At 36.8% G+C, this 17,549-nt stretch overlaps 1 protein-coding gene across 1 annotated transcript in view; it reads right to left on the bottom strand.

Annotated features, from left to right (window-relative positions):
• Positions 1–6,396: 6,396 nt before the first annotated feature.
• Positions 6,397–17,549, bottom strand: part of MMP16 (matrix metallopeptidase 16) — a 173,669-nt gene continuing 162,516 nt past the window's right edge. Inside the window, exons 9-10 of the mRNA XM_088149148.1 lie at positions 14,379–14,494; positions 6,397–7,523 (exon numbers count right to left, since the gene is read on the bottom strand). Of these exons, the coding sequence (XP_088005274.1) occupies positions 7,189–7,523; positions 14,379–14,494 (451 nt within the window). The 3' untranslated portion in view covers positions 6,397–7,188. The remainder of the gene's footprint in view (positions 7,524–14,378; positions 14,495–17,549) is intronic.

Genomic DNA, 17,549 nt, shown 5'->3' with positions numbered 1-17,549 from the left:
GTCTTATTTTGGTGTGAGTCAATGGCAGACTGAAATCTAAACCCAAAGAGATGTCTCACCATTTGGAACTGCTTGCACTAATTCAATCTGTAAATGGAAAACACAAAAATGCTGTTAGCAGCATTTCAACATTTTAAAAACGTGGTAAAATTTATTGGGGAAAACCTTTCATCCTTTATTAGATGGCCAAAAAAGTTACAAGAAAATAAAAATGCATGTCAATGAATTTGCTGAGGACTTTTTGCATTTCAGTTGATTCTGTCCTCATTTATTGTATTTTAATTGGTTTGTGAATCTGCAGGGCATCTTCTATATGCCTATAGAATATCATAGCATTAATTTTGAACATTTTGCTCTACTGGAACTATATGTTCTTATGCCATAAAATAATAATTTACTTGAATGTTACATCTATATCCCTGCATTAAACAGCCACATCAATATTGTAGCATAGAAATTTTGTATTTGATTATTTTTCATGAAAAACCAGCCATTTGGGAAACCTGGGGTTCTATTAAGTTAAAGGTATTGGCTTTAATAAATCCCACTTAATTTGAGAAATAAGCTTTAGTTTGTGCTTTATAATAGTAAAATATTTAAACCTAGAGTTTAATTACTTTGAGAATAATTAGTAGGATAAAAGAGAGAACAGCATAGTTTACATGTATCCATATTTCAGTATTATTTCTGTTAGTTATCACTTGGTGTAACTGGGCTACTAATTGGTGGAGAGCTTTACATTATCCCAGTATAAGTATATGGTTCCTCTCAGGACTCTTTTTAAACATATTTTTGTAACATAAGCACTGTAAGCCCAGCCTATCAAGCAGCAATCTGAACCAGATTTCTGCAACTGGTGAAGTTAAGACAGTTAATGAAGACACAAGTCTCTGACTTAGGTAGTAAGATTGGTCCCAGGGTGTATGGGATGAGGAGTTTCCTGTTCTCCTCTGCTTGATTTCTACCACGATAGTCAGAAGTGACAGGTTTTGAGTGTTACGTTTTTCTTATTATAAGGATTATTACCTAACATGCTTAGTTGATCTGAACCCAAACAGCTATCAAAAGATTAGAGAATATGCCATTTGGCCAATTATATACTCTAAAGGCACAAGCACCTATTAGTGAATGTGCACATCAGATATTATAGGTAGAATTTTCAGATCAACTGATGATTTGAATGCAATCTTTTTTCAGGCCTAGTTACAAGATGATGAATAGCAAGAGTTCATTCAAGATTGCCAATTACCACAGTACATTCGTATCAACAAACCAGAACAGAATCCCTTGTTTTATACGGTGTGAACCAATCATTTCAATCACCAGTATGGTGGTCTAGGAAAATAAAATTATACAGATAACTCAACAAAACCTGGCAGTGCTCAAATAAAGGACTCTAAACAGCCATTAGTGTAAATGGTCTGAATACAACTACAGTATCTAATGTTGTAGTTCTCTGCACAGTATAGTTTATACATAAGTAAAAACCTTACTGAACTCAATGACAGTTCTGAACAAACATGTATAGAATTGGGTTATATATATTTGGACTAGATAAATCAAGACTGTGTACTTATTATACAGGCTCACTTATTGCACATGTTTTAGTCAGACAAAATTGGCATGAATGCTCTATTAATTACCTCCATAATCAGGTATGGAAAGTTTCAGTACAACAGTTAATCAGTTGACATGTTTTCACATAGTTTTGCTCTGTTTTGACCACATTCTTCTGCTTCTTTAAGCCATACTTGTATCTAATAACAATAACAATAACAATATATTTTAAAATGCATATAACATTTTATTCAGAGATTTCAGAAGCTCTTATTTGGAGTAATATCCTATTTTTTCCATACCAGATTATCACATATTAAGTGTTTGTTTTTCCCTAAAGGGGTTCAATCAAGAAAGTTCATGGCAGATAATACATGCTATTTATCAATTGAGTTATAGCACACCCTAACTATGCTGATAGGCTGACTTAACAATGTTGATTGGGTAATATGAGTATAAGTGTGTTTATTAAAAACAGGTTCCTATATATCACACGTGTTATGAAGTAAAATTTATTTAACCATTGCCTGCATCATGTATGTGATGAAGTTAGTCTTGTCTATAAAGGAACATTTGTATTTTTATTCAAATATTAAATAAAGGATTTATTCAAAAGTCAATGCTACTCTTTATTTCTAAAACTGGGATTTCCTTGAATTTCTTACCAAAAGCTTAGTGAAATAATCGGTCTTTTTTTTTTTAGAAATTTTTTTTTTTTCTGGAATGTAATACTTTGTTTCTTAATTCATAAGGTTTCAACTTCTCAGCAAATTCACATCCTTATATTGAACCTATACACGTTCACATGTCTGTGGATGTGCAGATAAAAAATTGGTTTGAACACAGGGGTTACAAGAACAAAGGGTGGGAAAGATTTATCAAATGATTGCTTTATAAAATAGGCATCTATAAAAGAAAAGCTGACACAATTTTGCCTTCTATGACAAAGTATGCCCAACCCTTTTTCATCTTTATGCATTCACATTAAAACAAGCAGTATACATCATTACCCTTAAGTTTCTGTATAATTATGGTATGATAACTTCACCAAATACAAATATTTGTCTTCCCTTTTTTAAAAAAATGGCCACATGCTTTGCTCCTTCATTTGCTTTTAAGGAAATCATTGTACAAAAATTTTGGGCTGCCACAAGATAAACGTTGAAAGGGAAATGAAATATTTAAATGAATAAGGAAATAAATATAGTCTGATGTCCTATATTCAAAGTAATGGAGATCTAACAGCAAAAATGCAAAGTTTAGTGAATGTTATCCATTTGTCAGTTTTGTGAATGTCCAAAATATTAAAAAAATTCCATTTCCCAGACACACATCAGCCAATGCTGATAATCACATTCAGGAGGCTTCCACTGATGTTCCTGAATTTTTGGATATTCACCAAACTTGTCTGCAATCACCTGTCTTTATATATCAACATTCACTTTCAGTTTCTTGCAGTAACATATTAATCTTATAGACTGGATCCAAACTCAGAGTAGACTCATCCATATGATGAACTCCAAAGGTAACTTATTGGCTACAGTTAAATACAACCAATGTAGGTTAATTGTTTTAGCTTCAGTTACCCAGAAGAGAGCTTCTGGTGTGGGGGGGACACCTATCTTAGCCAGTAGCAGAACCAGTTGCAGATAGGAAATTATAATAATGGTTTTTCCAGTTAACTGATACATTTTGAAAGGGAAGGGAAAGGAAAGGAAGAACTCTGGGATCTGTTCAGTTTACATAAGTCATGTAGTGCACCATCAACTGAGACAGATATAACTGGATAATGTAATGGTCTCACAGTGGTACAATCTTTAGGATACCGTATATCGTACCTTTAAGAGATTCCAAACTTCCATTTGCAGTGCATATGTGCTTAAGCAACTCATTGCTCTCATTCTGTTATCCATTCATCAATCTGTTTATGCTGATGGGAGGGGGGGTTGTCTGTGCAACGCTGTATAACATGCCTCTTTTCTTTATAAAATAAACCCTCAATTCAGAATAAAAACTAAAACCCCAAATCATGTTCACTTGAATCATACTATTCTTCATGCTATACTCAATAGAAATATAAATTCAAGGCAGTCCAGCTAGTCATTACCAAAAAATAATATGTATATATACTTACACTCTCTATAAAATGATTTGGTAATGTGGATTAGGAAATCAGTAAGAAACTCTTTTGAGCCTAGTGTATGCATGTGTGCATGTGTGCATGTGTGTATATACACACATGCACACATACATGCCCAGGATGGCTGTTTTCAAGTATTTTAGTATTTGTGTGTATTTCAGAATGCATTTAAAACAAGTCATATGAAGAAAGGACTGGTTTCACACAAAACGTTTTATCAAAATTAAATAGAAATTTGTCCACTGTAGCTCATTATTAGAGTGTGCATGTATACATAACAGTTTTTCCATTCCCCTTGTACCAGTTACTAACGCTGGGCACATTCCATTGGGACATTCTTCCCCAGTGGAGTCAGTGGGAATTAAGCAGCAACAAGATGAAGTTGCTTGTATCTGTTCCATCTAGGAGAAGGGATTCTCAGCATCATCACCCTTTGCCCTTCTCTAATGGAACAGATGAATACAAGGACAACATATATTAGGCTTTTTTTCTTGTAAAAATGTAGTCCCAATCCAAAATGACTGAGAACATCTTATTTCCCATTCAGCTTGTGCCAGTTTGCAAGTTAAAGGTCAAAGAGCAAAGACATCAAATAGTACACTGTAAGGAAATTCAGACAGCAAAAGTTTTTCTTTTTTTCACAGAAGACAATGTTTAACTCAGTAATGACAATCAACAGATCAATAAAGTTCAAGGCAAGCTGTTCATTGTATCAAAAGCTACCTCCCCGGAATCCTAGCTTTCATAAAAAGTCAGGTATCTATCTAGTGGGGTGCATTCTTTCTGAACACTTTTCATAAATTCACAGCCCAGTGACTGTAAAATCTTGTCACTGCGAGAAGCAGCTCCTAAAATCAATAAAAGAGGTCTGTCAGTTGCTGACTTTTCTCTAGGAAAAAAATATTGATATACAACCTGCTCTGCAGGTCACATGAAAATGACAATACTGCTGTTAGCACAAAATTACATATGATGACACAATGCTGGGTGGTCCCTTGGTTCTTTCCATGATTTAGTGCACAGCTAAATGCCAGACGTCTGGCCAACCCTTTGAGAACTAAGACGAATACCCAAATGACCACATTTTGTGAAGAGGAGGGAAGGTGAGACAGCACCCAGGCAATATGAGATTTTGCTTTCTCTTCTCCTTGACAGGGTTAACTATGCCAATAAGTGTCCATATTCAAAGGCAAGTTCAATACTCATGCAGAATAGTATATATAAAAAAAAACCCTAAAAAAAAGGCGAGCATTTTTTTAAAAAATAAAAAAATTAAGCCAATTATTACATAGAAGAGTTCCATCTGGTCCCACAATTAAACCCCATATTCCTTTTGCTCTTAGGCTGGAGGAGGACCAACACTTTCATGAAAGCTGAAGGTGGTATGACAGAAGCACTGTTTCCAGCAGTGTCTCTTTCTCTTCTATTCATCTCTGTTATACTGCTGTCATTTCTAATCAACAGAGCTTAGCACAAAAAAAGCCCCACAAAACTAGTGAGCAGAGACAATGTAATCCATAGGCAGTATCGCCTCCTGCTAGCATACTGGGTTTGAATTGCTGCAAATTATATGTATCTGTCTCCAGCCAAACTGCAGCCAAGTGTTCAGTTCTGCCCACTGTGGTTCACAAAGGTATGCTGCGTGGTCCTCTAAGCACAGTACCAAAGAAAAGGTCACTTGCATGTTAATAACATAATGCCACTCATCAAGTGCCCTGCCATGTTTGCTGGCAGATTTTTTAAAAACAGTTCACACACCCACTTTCCAAGAGTGTGAGGGAAGCTCATTATTTGTTCATGGGACCCATGGGGTCTACCAATAATGAGATCAATGGTGTTGGGAGAAAAAGAGCAGCAGAGACGTGGGAGACTGATAGAATGGCTTGGCATAGCACCAGCTGAAGACAAGGAGGCAACGCTGAAGAACTGTCACTACGTATTCTGAATGGTAATTAAAAATAAATAAATTAACCCAGAAATTAACTGGAAAATCCATGGTTAGCTTCTGTTGTACTATCCCCACTGTGGCTATCTAGTAGAACTGTATTTCAGTGTTCTAATCTTGTGATGAGCTGATTCAATCCCAGGGCTAACAACTGCCTTCTGTTATCTGCAAATCCAGTTGACTCCTGCCAAACACATTCTGGCTGCCTCTTCATCATGGTACTGAGTAGTATCATAAGAAAATGTGTCAGCCAGGACTACCTACTGTGTCCTGGAAACACACTAGAAGCAACAGTGATGGGAAAGGATAGCAATGGCACTGAGGGCTTTGCAGATCTGGTTTATGAAATATAGGGTGTTACCCGTAAGTAAAAGTGGAATCTGTGCAGTCTTATCATTTCAGGACAACCAATGTTTTTTCTCACTCTGAAAAATGATCCTATAGTTCTCAAAGGGTCACTGATTATATAAGCCTAACACTAGTCTTATGTTTCTCAGTAACTTTTAATGTTATTTTATTTGATTGCACTCTTACTTCGGGGACTTGCTAGTTTCTACTCTGGTTTCAAAATAAGGTTTCTGAGAGGCTTATGGAAAGTCTGGGACCAACTTGCCTGGTACAATTCTGGAGAAAAGAGGAGGAAGAGGAGAGATGAGAAACCAATAAATGCTAAACCAATCAATAAAAAGGATACTCTCTGAATATAGTAATGAATATAAATGTGTTAAAACATTGAGGACATAGCTCAGAACAGTTGTATAAATCACAAAATGAATTTATTATTAAGGCTGTTACTATATTGCAGATATTTTGGCCCCTTGTTTGTTGGAAAATGGCTGTCCAAACAGTCAGAATTCCTGTATGTCATCCTGATCTCCCACTTGATAAAAATAATGTGTAGGAGTATAGGACTATATCTGTAGCTGACAGAAAGCAATCCTCTTTGGAGACAAAGCTGTTTTGGGTCTTCACACTTCCTGAAAGTTCCATTGTGATTGTTGTGTTTTAGTTGCTCTATCTTTTCTCTTTAAAAAATGATTATATATTTTCTTTTTTTTTTAACCTCACACAAAACTCTTTCAAAGGGGAGCAAGCTTTAAAGGAGGGAGAGAAAGAAAGAAAGAAAGAAAGAAAGAAAGAAAGAAAGAAAGAAAGAAAGAAAGAAAGAAAGAAAGAAAGAAAGAAAGAAAGACAGACCCAACTGGGACACCAGAGATTCATCTTTTTTTCATGTTGTTCTTTTTTATGAATATCCTGATCGTTTTGCATTGGGTATATTGAGCGTGCAGAGGAAAGGCTGGAACTGAATGACAAAGACAGACGAAGGACTGGAGAAACGACAGGTACTGTGTACGATTGAAACTTCCTACTGGAGAAAATTCTCACTCATGTGCAGGACCAGCAGCCCCCTGGATTTTAAAGATCAGCCCTGGCTGAGACAGACACATGCCTGCTCCTTGGTAGGAAACTCCGTAACAGCTCTTTTGTTGGATTTCATGTTACCACTAACTCCTGGGAGAAAAGAAGGGGAAAAAAAATCCCTACATCACACCCACTCTTGCATAGAGCGTTTGCAGTAAAGTATGTGGCGGGGTGTTCCTTTCCTCTTGAACTGGAACACAGTGTAAACCAAGACAAGGAGGCACAGGGCCAGTATGCAGGGAATGACAATGGCTATAGCTTTCACAGTGCTGGCTGTATTGTCCAGTTTGATGACAATGTCTACATCATCTTGAGGGCTGTGTCGGTCTTTGTTCCGGTCTGCTGGTCCATCACAGCCCATGAAATCCTTGAGGATGGATCTGGGATACCCCGGTTCTACCCGGAGCATTTGATTGTTGAATTTCCAGTATTCTTTGCCTTTGTAGAAATAGGTGAAGCCTATTAAGAAACAAACATTGAATTATTTAAATAGATTAACATTTAGTCATCTCTCAGTAAAAGAGAAGAACCTATTGAAACCGAAAATACTACTGCAGTTTGAAAATGAAGATCTCTCCGTCTTGACAACAGAGCCTCCTAATTCTACACATTATCCTTGGTGTTGATTGATATACAGCTCCTACAATTTTATGATACATTTTTTTTCCATTAAAAGAATCATAGGGTTGTTCTGTTCCTGTAAAATAAGGTTGCACCCATCAACAAGTCTGGTTGAGTCATGCCCTAACATGATGGAATAATTAAGATAAATACATTTAGGAACAGTTAAACTGACACTAGAAAATAACTTGAGCCTGCTTTGCTCAAAGAGCTCAGGAATACTGGTCAGTTGTTGCAAATTATAGCAATGGGTTATAGTTAAATTGCTCCCACCCTCCTGATTCTGTTCCCTGTTGCATCATCATCTTCAAAATGAACTCTGCCAACATAAAACAGGTGTACACAGCTTTGTATCTTCAGGAGGGAGCTGGAATTTGATCATTCAAAGGCAGTCCAGGACAATTACAAATGGGCCTAATTGCAGAAATCTGACCTTCCTGCCAAAAAATCTAAAGCTTTTACTGTCTCAGCTGAAAAATGGCACTAATCCAGTATGAGACAAACTTTCACAATGGGTAAATAGCCTCCCATTATTTATCAGTTGCATGCAAGCAATTGGAGCTTTCTCCAACTTTGTAACTTTGCCTCTTGCAATGTGAGAGGTTGTCAAAAAATAGTCTGGACTTCATTTGTGATATGAATCTTACTATTTGGAAAATTGCAATGATTCATTGCAATAATATAACAGACATACAGCTTTTGCAGCTGAACAGTGAAGAGGACAAAACTTTTTTTTTTAATCACTTCTTTCCCTATTCAAATTAAGCACCACTACTTTGACTTCCTGTCTGCAGTTTTATGATAGGAATGTAAAACATCTTGTGGTACCACTTATTACTTTCATTATCTTTCTGAAAGTGTAATGTATGTGAAGCTGCTTTGGAATAATTTTATTTAGGAACCAGCAGACACCATCTTTTTTCCATTTTTTTTTTTTTTTTATGTGCCTATTGACTTGGCTTGAATAATGAGGCTTTAAAGACGTGAAGCAGGAGAAAGGAAATCTGTCCCTTAGCATATTCTGCAGGCAGGATGAGTTTCAAGTTTCTGCAATCTTACAAATTGCTTAAGAATGAAGTCCCGCTGAAATCAAAGCAGCTTTTTTCAAAGAACATTTCCAATATTTCATTTGAATGTAAAAATACCCCCCTTTGGGTGAATGAGTGAGTAGGGGTAATGGAATATCCATTTTAATGTGAAAGCTTACAACTGTTTTGCTTTTCTGGGATACCATTGTGCAGTGTTGTCCAAACTTGGCCACTTTAAGATGAGTGGACCTCAACTCCCAGAATTCCCCAGCCAGCCATGGGGAAGTGGCCAAGTTTGGACAACACTGCCATTGTGGAAAGACTACCAGCGACTAATGGGAATAGTTTCCATGTCATCATCCTTCCACATGAATCTTTTATTATGACCATAATGTAAGTTTATTTATTGACTTACTAATTGGGTTAATCATATGCATTATTTTGACACAATATATCTTGTTTTGATTACCTGCTGTTTGTGGGTCACTGAATAATCATCACCACCATTACTCGATACTTTTGAACAATTACTACTATACGCAATGGTATTAGACTGAAGGGATCAATAACTAAATTGACAATATTAATTGCATAGTTTAGAGTAGGCGTAGAGTTTTTTTATATATTCAAACTTCAATACTAATCGCAATTAGCAAAATTGTAAGAGGAACAAAGCTCAGATAATAGGGAAGACTCCTCCCGAAACTAAGTTTGAGGCCTGATAAGGAAGGAGGACCCCGAACAAGGGTCTGAAGGAACTGATAAGATAGAAGGATTAGGGGCAACTCCTTTAAATTTAATGTAAGCAAACAAGGGCGGGGAATAGAGTTAATGTAAGCAACCAGGGGCGGGAAATAATGTATTCTGTTTAAGTTTCTTTGACTGGCTGTAAAACTTATCTTCATTATAATGTTAATTAGTTTTGCCCTTTTAAAAATACTATAAAAAAGCTGTGTTTTTGTCTCCAAGGTGTGCCACCCTGCTCTCTCTTGGTACATGGTGTGGGCACCCAGACTTTTGCTTGGCCACATAAAATGCTGCTTAGAAAAGTCCCTGCTTGAAGTCTTTTATTTTGTGCTGCTGATTGATTTCAAGTTTTCTGGGTAGCCGAGAACCTTACAAGACAATGCACTTGGAATCTTGCTGGACAGCATCTAAGTATATCATATCTATGAAGGTGATCTAATGCAGGAAAACAATAACATCATGATGATATTTGGGTTACTATAAGGAAACCCCTCGCAGTCTGTCATGTATGGTCCGTCGGTTCTGACAAAAAGCTGCTGGTGAGGAGAAATGGCTTATTTTGGACCAACATAATTTTCTTAAGCTGTCAGAAAACATTCCTTTGCACCATTCCCCAAACACCTCATCTTCCTTGACCTCTTAGCTGCCTCTTTTTACTCTCTCTTATTCCACTGCCATCACAGCATAGGTGTCTATGAGTCAGTCCTCAGCTGTTTTTAAGAGAAAGGAATACTTCCTCTTTTTCTCCATTCTGGTTAATATTTTCAAAATCTGTTCTTGGCAGTTTGCTCTTAACTTTCTCTAATCTGAAGCTGGATCCTGATTAGCAACTCCTTCAACAGAACAGAGAGGGATCTGGAGAAGCCACCTTCCTTGAGGAAAGTGGGAAAGCGATCTGTTTCCCCTTACTCTGCCATGTACCTCCCAATGCTTCCATTGCACTGAGCTTGCTGCTTGAAGGAGGCTGTAACCTTCTTTCCCCAGTGAGCTCAATGCAGCTGTAACTTTCCCTTCCAGTGCTTTCAGTGCAGCCAAAATCACTGGGGTGGAGAAGTTAAGCCTCCCCTAGTGATTGCAAAGTGCAGCAATGTTTGGATATTTAATGAAGTAATGTACTGTTCAATAATTAGCACACTAAATTTCGTAGAGAATTTGAATTGGCTGATCTACTACTCCCAGGGATTAGGAAAACTCAGGACGATGATGCCACTGCACATGATGATTTAGCAAAGGATATGGTATAATACATAGGAAAACTGGATATAGAAGGGTGTGTGCAACATTTGGATAGCAACTCCAGTTTTTTACATAGTTTAACCCCATACCATATTCCTACATTCTGCTGAAACCTAGGAGAAATCTAGATTTCTTGTAATTATTTTTGTTTATATGCATTGCACACAAACACACACACAACATATATGTATTGTTTAAACTGGCTAAATTGACCCTGCCAAAAAACCCCACTGTGAGCATTTTTAATATATTAGTAAAAAGCTTTTAAGGTAGCATAAGTTCTATGACTTCAATAGCTTAAATCTAAACATAGCCTCCTACTTCTCAGCTGTCATGTTTTCCTGTTTCCTTCCAGCCCCCTCCACCCCCCACCCAAATGAACAAGAGAGCCAAAAGGATTAATGTAAGATGCTGAACTGGAAGCAGCTCCTCTGAACCTTTTCCCCTAAAGCAATGTGGTACAGTTTCAAGTCAAATCTCTGAAGAGGAGAAGGGAAATGACTGCAGGCAAAGTTTAATCAGAGTTCTGTGAAAGTAGGTATGGTGTTTCTCCTATGTATCCTTGCTTGCTTCAGTTTAATACAATAGCCAATTGAGTCCTGACTTTGGGGTACAATCCCCAGTGCTGTTTCTGCAGGCTTCAGCAGATAACTCCTTTTTTTTTCCTCTTCTCTGAGAATCCAGAGAATTTCTTAAGTTTAGCTTTAAAAAACAACAATCCCCCCCCAAAAAAAAGAAACCTGCTTTCTTTTTAGTTTTATTGCTTGATATTTCTTTGCCAACATTTTAGAAACCAAAGTTCAGTGTGATTTAAAGACTGGAAAACCAATAAATATTCCTGTTATGTACCATGTAGATATGAGTCTACCAGACATGCAGCTATACCTGCAACATGGATAATTTGCTTTTAATGATTATAAAAATGAAAGAGAGAGAGAGAGAGAGAGAGAGAGAAAGAGAGAGAGAGAGAGAGAGATCTATGTTTTCTGAATCACTTTCCTTCTGAAAAAAGGAAGCAAAAAACTTCTCTAGTTAAAGGCATTGTTCTGAAAAGAGCTTCTATTGATGGATAAGACAGACTTAAAGCAAGGAAGTAATTAAATATATTCCTGGGAAGAAAGTGTTTCTAGAGCAATTAGAGATTTGAGCCAAAGGATGAAACAATTCTTAATCAGGAAAGAAATATCACATATCATTTGCAGAGAAACAAAAACAGGATAGTACTGGAGACCTGTCATGAATAAATACAAGTAAAAATAAATAAATCTCTGATCAATCAATCCCATGTGCAGTGCTAGTAGCCCAACAACTGGTTATAATTGTATTTGGAAATTGAAGACTTTGCAATCAAATGGCCAACAGCCCAAAGCAACAAGTATTATGCATACAATGGAGGCCTTCATAATCAAGAATATAATGCACATTATATTTCTGAACTTCAACTCAGTTCAGTAGTTGATGTTCACAGAAATATGCAATATACTTTAGCTAGACCTATGCAATATATAATATAGGTCTGCTGTAATCATAGCTTCTGGAACAGTAAGACAGTAGTTTCCCATTTACAGTCCTCTTCCATCTCTCCTAATAAAAAATGGCAAAATTTTGGGTGAACAGAAAAGGACTTTTCAATGGTACCCTGTCTGTGAAACATTCTTCCACAAGAAGCTCACCAGCATGTATGCTACGGTCCTTTGGGTGCTTTTTGTTTTCCCAGGTATTTTAAAAACCATTTCACTTTCTTTAGAAATTCAGCATTCGTGTTACAATTTCAGCGCTGGGATTTTATCTTGCATTTATTGCCATTCTTATTGCTGTACCTGTTTTTTTTTTTTTAATGTGGAATTATTCTGTTGATTTTTATAGTGTGGTACCTTTTAATGGCATTTTAACTAACTACATACTTATTTTTTGAGGGCATAAAAATTCAATAAATCAATAGTAAATCACTGCAGCTCATTCCAGTCCCCAGTGCAGCAAAACTTCTAATTATGGATTAGTTCATTCTGATAAAGTCCAGGAAGGATTGTTTTGAGCAGACTTCTAGAATGGTACATTTCCATTTAGATGGTTTGTGGGAAAAATTCTGTCCCTCAACATTTTTCCATCTCTTCCCACTTGCTCTGAAGCAGGAACTGTATTCTTCTGGACCTACTTCTGTAAGAAGGTCTCCAGAGGAGGGGAACATAGCTTCCCAATTTCAGAATGACAAGCTAGAAAAAGGGCTCAAACAGAATGTCTGAAAAAGATAAGGGTAAAGAGAAGATATGTGACAACTACTTAGGGTTACTGATGGGACCCTAAGATGTCCCCCTCCCTTTCCTTTCTGATACTCTCTGGGTGGGTTGGATCCTCTGTCTCTCTGTTGAAAAAGGACTCTCATGGTAAATCCAATGTCTCCTTTTCCTACAGCAGAGCCAGGACATTTGGTAGTGAGACATACCAAAACTGTTCTGGAGGATCACAACTTTCATCAGGTGGGCCCCTAGTCCTTGATAGTACTATGTTCTGCAGTACCCTATTACTGAAGGATGCCTTAGCTGAGGTATATCAGTCAAGCTTATAGTGTCAAATAAAGGAAAACACAGAGGATTGTGTGGCAGCCTTTCACGTATCTCCCAGAGTGTGGAGGTAGCTGAAGCAGCTGCACTCTTCTAGTGGAGTACCTTACAATTCCCTGTAGGGAAGGTTTGCTGTGTGTCTTCCAAGCTAGTTTGGGGCAAGTCTTAATCTACCTGGAGGTAGGGCTGACTAAGCAAACCTGTTCCAGAGAGGTTATGGCATGATTGAAGATCTCATAAACATCTCTGGGTACCTTTGGACTGTGGGATAGAATGAGCTTTTGAGGGCCCATTAGCACGGGGGTACCCTCAGTAAAAGGTGCTGGCCACTTTAGGTATCCAGAATCACCAACTTCCATTCCTTCTGGAGCCCTGGCTGTCAATTCTCTGGAAGAGTGATAATCAGCTTGCTAGAAGCTGTGAGTGGCTCAGCAGCCATGCCATTGGTTTTGTTTCCCAAAGGGTGGGTGTGTGGTGAGATAATGGAGTACATGGCACATTGGGGCCCAGTCCCCTCATTCCACCCTAGCCACCAGACAATCCTCTGACACATTAACGGACAGAAAATTGCTCTCCCAAGTCTTGCTGGCTATTGGGCCTAATAAGGTTTACTGAAGAGAAAGAATAAGGAAAAAAAGAAAAAAAAATGGATACGTGGACTGCTAACATCTCATGAACATGTGTGATCCCTGCTGGAATTGGGAAGGGGCTATCCCCTTCCACAGGAAGTAAGTCCTAAGCCCTGCCTCTCGAGCAAATGGGAGGGAGATCTACTACAGGATGCCTGGCTCAGCTGTAGAAAAATGGCATTAAAAAGAAACAAAACAAAACTGAGTCATGGTCCAATTTGACCCCCCTCCTCCCCCCACCCCCAGCTACAAGCTTGGGGAAAAAGAGATTATTTAAAGATGTGACTTACCCTGAGTATAAATGCAATGCCATATATTAAAAAGGCCTTGGGACTACTCCAGTTATCAGATATCTTAAATTATATCTTTGTTGCATTGTTTTGGGGATGCACATTCAAGTAATGAAGCACCCTTTGAATAAATAATCTGTGGATGAGTAACATATATGAGGAAGGAAGGAGGAAGCATTTGTGTTCACAAGGAGCTACATACCATTTTCTTTGTGAACAAAGGCTCCCTGAGGTGATTCTGGGATACCTTTCCAGATTGTGATCGATTTGGGGTAACCTGGGTCCATAGTTCCTATGTCTTCACTGTATCTCCAGTACCTGAGAGAAAGAGTGAGGTTAAAATAAACATTATGAATGATTTTTTCAGGGTCTGAAATGCTCTATTAAATGATAATATTAGGGCAACCTAGTCATTTCTATTTAAAGTTATACTCCTAACTAGTAATAAAAGACATTTAAACACTTGATGATTGGATACACGTTTCCAGTAAGCACATAAAAGATTAAAGATTCATCTATCTTGAGAACCAAATCAACAAGCTTTTTTGTATGACCACAACAATTATGATGCCTTTGGGTTAAATCCAGCTGCACAATGAAGAATGTTATATGCAATAATCTATACCAATAAAGATAAAGAATATTATATACAATAATCTTTATTCAAGATTTTAATCACACTCTGAGTTAAGGTTCCTATAGCACTTCTAATTCTTTATATTTCAGCCTTTTTAAAAATTCTATTGTGCAATATTTATTAACAACTCAAGCTGCTAGATTCCTTACATATCTTAATTTTTAAGGAAATAATACACCATGAAAAGACTATACACATGATTTCAAAAAAAAAACTCAAATTGCAGTCAGCTGAAATTAAGCCTCATTGAGAACTTATAAGGAAATGTATGGAATTCTATAAAGCATGAACAAAATATTTTTTTCTAAATTATTTATGATTAAAAAAAGAATCAACAGGTTTTTTTTTTACTCCTACAGCCTTTTTCTTTTCTTTTCTTTTCTTTTCTTTTCTTTTCTTTTCTTTTCTTTTCTTTTCTTTTCTTTTCTTTTCTTTTCTTTTCTTTTCTTTTCTTTTTCTTTTTCTTTTTCTTTTCTTTTTTATTTCAGTCAATAAAAATAATTACTCCAGGCCTCAAGTGCACATCAGAAATGACATATTCTACATATTCATCCTTCCATATTTATATATGGATATCTGCATCTACTATATATACAATACACTAGAGTGCGATTTGTAACTGAAAGCAGTCATTTAATCTTATCCTCCTTAAATTTGTAATACACGTTGTTTACGCAATTCTTAAGAAGGTGTACTGCCTTATTAACTGGGAGTAGAGCCCTGCTTTTCTAATTGGCCTCAGAGTATGGATATCTACCTGCAGGTAGGTCTATAATCCTGAACTGAACAAATGCCACATTCAGTTTATGGACTTTCAAGATACGGAACAAAATATGCTAAATGGTGGGAATGGGGCTAGCAACATCCTTAGGAATCTATTACAGATTTCTAAATTAGTGGATTTGTGAAATCAGCCAAGAATGAACTTTACTGTATCTGCTAGCAATCTTTCTTTCTCCAATCAAATATCCATGGGGGGGTGGGGGGGAACAGTTAAATCAAAGCTTCCATAAAGATTTTGGGAGGACATTGGGAGAAGTTGGATGCAAAAGCTCTGTTTGCTAAGAAAAGTTTCATAGGGTTTTTTTTTAACCAATATTTTTTTAAAAAATATGTAATTCTTTCCCCTAGACTATAACAGCATCTTAGTAATGCAAAACAGACTACATTTCCACCAATATGCCCACATTTATTTCCTGGTAACTGTGTGATGTATCTCATGATCTATAAGCAGTGGGGTGTATCATGTATTCACAGTGCATCACAATGTTTATATTTGAAAGTAATTTGAGGCATATTTGATCAAAGCAACTCTTCAAGTATTTAATAGGGCTTATTTCAAAGTCAGAGTCGCAGAAAAGAAGGCATCCTAGCATTACATTCCTATCTAAGAAAAAGCTACATTAGATTCAATAGATGTTTTGAGAAATCATGGATAAGAATTTATTTGTGCATCAATTAAAACTACTGAAAAAAATGAAGTTTTTCTATGCATTTTTTCTATGTATAGTAAAATGAAGAGATCCATAGAATGTCAGACAGTTACTATGAGGAAAAATAAAAAGAGAGAAATTTAGGGATTTATATAATACAGCTTGTTGGTTTATAGATTTCTCAGTGTTTTTCCCCTTGCTTTATTGAAGATATATTCTTGTTATTTATGGATGCAGTAATTTTGAATGCAAAAAAAAAAAGTCATGTTAAAAGAATGAAAAATACACAGAATGCAAGTAACTAAACATTCCTTTCGTTATATATAAGAAGTGAGTAAAAACAAGCATAACACCCATAATTTGGATGCTTAAAAAAGAAACAGGAGATCGAGGAAGCTGCAAAGCAGAGATGTACGAGGCCAAAGATTTTTTTATTTATTTTTTTAAAGATTTTTTTATCCCACCTTTCTTATTTTTATAAATAACTCACGGTGGCAAACATACCTAATACTCCTTCCTCCTCCTATTTTCCCCACAACAACAACCCTGTGAGGTGAGTTGGGCTGAAAGAGAGGGACTGGCCCAAGGTCACTCAGCTGGCTTCATGCTTAAGTTGGGACTAAAACTCACAGTCTCCTAAGTTTCTAACTTGGTGCCTTAACCACTATAGTAAACTGGCTCTCATATTTAACATGGTTTGGATTGCAAACTCTGTTAAGGATTGCAAAGTGAGCAGGGCTACATAACACACACAGGTGAAAGTTATTTGGGAAGATTTTTTTTTTTCTTCCTTGTTTTATAACTTTATTATGCCTATTTTGTAGTTTACACTACAGCTGTACCTGTTTCCTCAAAATGGCAGAAAATTGTGCTGTCGGTATTTAGCATTCACAATCAGAGGTTCCTTGAAGAGAACAAAAGAGACCTCTGAGATTGCAGGTTGGGCTTACTAATTCTGAATTAAATTCCCTCATTATCCTATATTATTGCTTTTACTTTAGCTATGCAGCTGTATCCCATAAGTCAAGGTTCCTCAACCTTGGCAACTTTAAGATGGGTGGACTTCAACTCCCAGAATTCCCAAGGCAGCAAGGTCTTAAAGTTGCCAAGGTTGAGGAACCCTGCCATAAGGTGATGTCATAAGACCTCTGACCAAAGACCTCTTGTTATTGGAAGGATTAAAAATAAAATAAATACATTAAATCTGAGCCGAAAAAACAATTGGGGGAAGAATAGGGGTGACTACCATGATCTCAAGATGTGAAACAATCCAATAAGAGGCAGAGGAATAAAAATTAAGTTC

The sequence above is a fragment of the Python bivittatus genome, unplaced genomic scaffold (assembly GCF_059951505.1).
Source record: "Python bivittatus isolate LINGU-HERP-01145 unplaced genomic scaffold, Pbiv_v1 ctg000590_np1212, whole genome shotgun sequence".
In the NCBI taxonomy this organism is placed as follows: Eukaryota; Metazoa; Chordata; class Lepidosauria; order Squamata; family Pythonidae; genus Python; species Python bivittatus.
The sequence above is the reverse complement of the archived record's forward strand: the minus strand, read 5'-3'. Positions and strand labels throughout refer to the sequence as shown.